At 46.7% G+C, this 1,493-nt stretch overlaps 1 protein-coding gene across 1 annotated transcript; it reads left to right on the top strand.

Annotated features, from left to right (window-relative positions):
• The first annotated feature begins 383 nt into the window (after positions 1 to 383).
• LOC129715743 (probable G-protein coupled receptor 139) lies at positions 384 to 1,286 on the top strand. The gene has a single exon (XM_055665595.1). The coding sequence runs from the start codon at positions 384 to 386 to the stop codon at positions 1,284 to 1,286; it is 903 nt and encodes a 300-aa protein (XP_055521570.1).
• Positions 1,287 to 1,493: the final 207 nt, after the last annotated feature.

Genomic DNA, 1,493 nt, shown 5'->3' with positions numbered 1-1,493 from the left:
TCCGCGCCGACTAGTGATCCCCGCACATTAACACTATCCTACATACACTAGGACACTTTACCAAACCAATTAACCGAGATACCTGTACGTCTTGTGAGTGTGGGCGTAAGCCTGAGCACACGGCAAAAACCCACAAAGGTCAGGGGGAGAACGTACATCCTCCGTACAGACAGCACCGGTAGTCAGGATCGAACCCGGGTCTCTGCGGCTGTAAGGCAGCCATTCTACCGCAGCGCCACCGTGCCTTACCTATTGCTGTTGGTGGTATCGGGTATGGAAAGAAGAGCGCATCTCGAGCGATGTAATCGGTACTTACAAAAGCAGAATTTATATCAGGATTATCTAACTATCAAATTAATCTTTTTTTTGTAACAGTGAACGTCATGGCGATTATGATCCTGTCGCGGGGTAAATGTGGCCTCTCCGTCTGCACGACGCGATACCTGGTCGCCATGGCAGCCGCGGATCTGTGGTCCATTATCATCACAGTCATCATATGGAGGATCATATTTTATTATATCCCGGGCTCCATCCTAGAGGTAACCCCGGTGTGCGCTGTAATTGCCGGACTGTTCTTGTTCATTACGGACTGTTCTGTGTGGTTCACGGTCGCTTTCTCATTCGATCGCTTTATTGCCATTTGCTGCAATAAGTGGAAAGCGAAATACTGCAGCGGGAAAGTCGCAGCTGTCGTGCTGGCAACCGTCTGCATTTTATTTTGTTGTAAAAATGTTCCCGTTTACTTTACGTTGGAAGCTGAGAAGTTAGTGGATGGTGTCCCGTGGGGGTGTCCGAGGAAACCCGGTTATTTCACGGAGCCCGGATGGGTGGCATACGACTGCCTGGATAAAGTGTTATGTCCACTCTTACCATTCGCTTTGATCCTGTTGCTCAATGCCCTGACGGTGAGACACATTTTAGTAGCCAATAAAATCCGTAAGAGACTGAGGGGTCACGGAACGGAAGAGAAAATCAGTGACCCGGAGATGGAGAGTAGACGGAAGTCGGTCATTTTGCTCTTTGCGCTCTCCGGCAACTTCATTCTTTTGTGGTTGGTTTACGTCATATATTTCTTCCACTACGTCATTGCTCAAATAGATCCCGAGCACGATACTGACTCCACGTTCATATTTCAGCAAATCTCCTTCATGTTGCTGACCTTAAGCTGTTGCACGAACACGTTTATTTATGCAGTAACTCAGACGAAGTTCAGAGAGCAGCTTCAGAGCGCATTGAAATATCCGATCATCACCATCATTCAATTAGGTATGGTCCGGAATAGATGAATACATCCACATGCAGGTTCCAGAATTAACGTTGAACATAGAACATCGCAACTAGGAAAAGGCTACTCGCCTCACCATGTCAAAGCCGGACATGATGCCAATGGAAAATCCTACCTGCCTGCCTGCGCATAATATATATATATATATATCCCATTCCCTATACAATTATGTGTGTCTATCCAAACGTTTCTTAAATGTCACCATTGT

This window comes from Leucoraja erinacea, unplaced genomic scaffold, assembly GCF_028641065.1.
Source record: "Leucoraja erinacea ecotype New England unplaced genomic scaffold, Leri_hhj_1 Leri_1368S, whole genome shotgun sequence".
Lineage (NCBI taxonomy): Eukaryota > Metazoa > Chordata > Chondrichthyes > Rajiformes > Rajidae > Leucoraja > Leucoraja erinaceus.
Note: the sequence above shows the minus strand (reverse complement) of the source record. Positions and strands in the feature narration are given on the sequence as shown.

Coding starts and splice junctions, on each gene's coding strand:
- LOC129715743 (XM_055665595.1), top strand. CDS start 384: ATGGCGATTATGATCCTGTCGCGGGGTAAATGTGGCCTCTCCGTCTGC.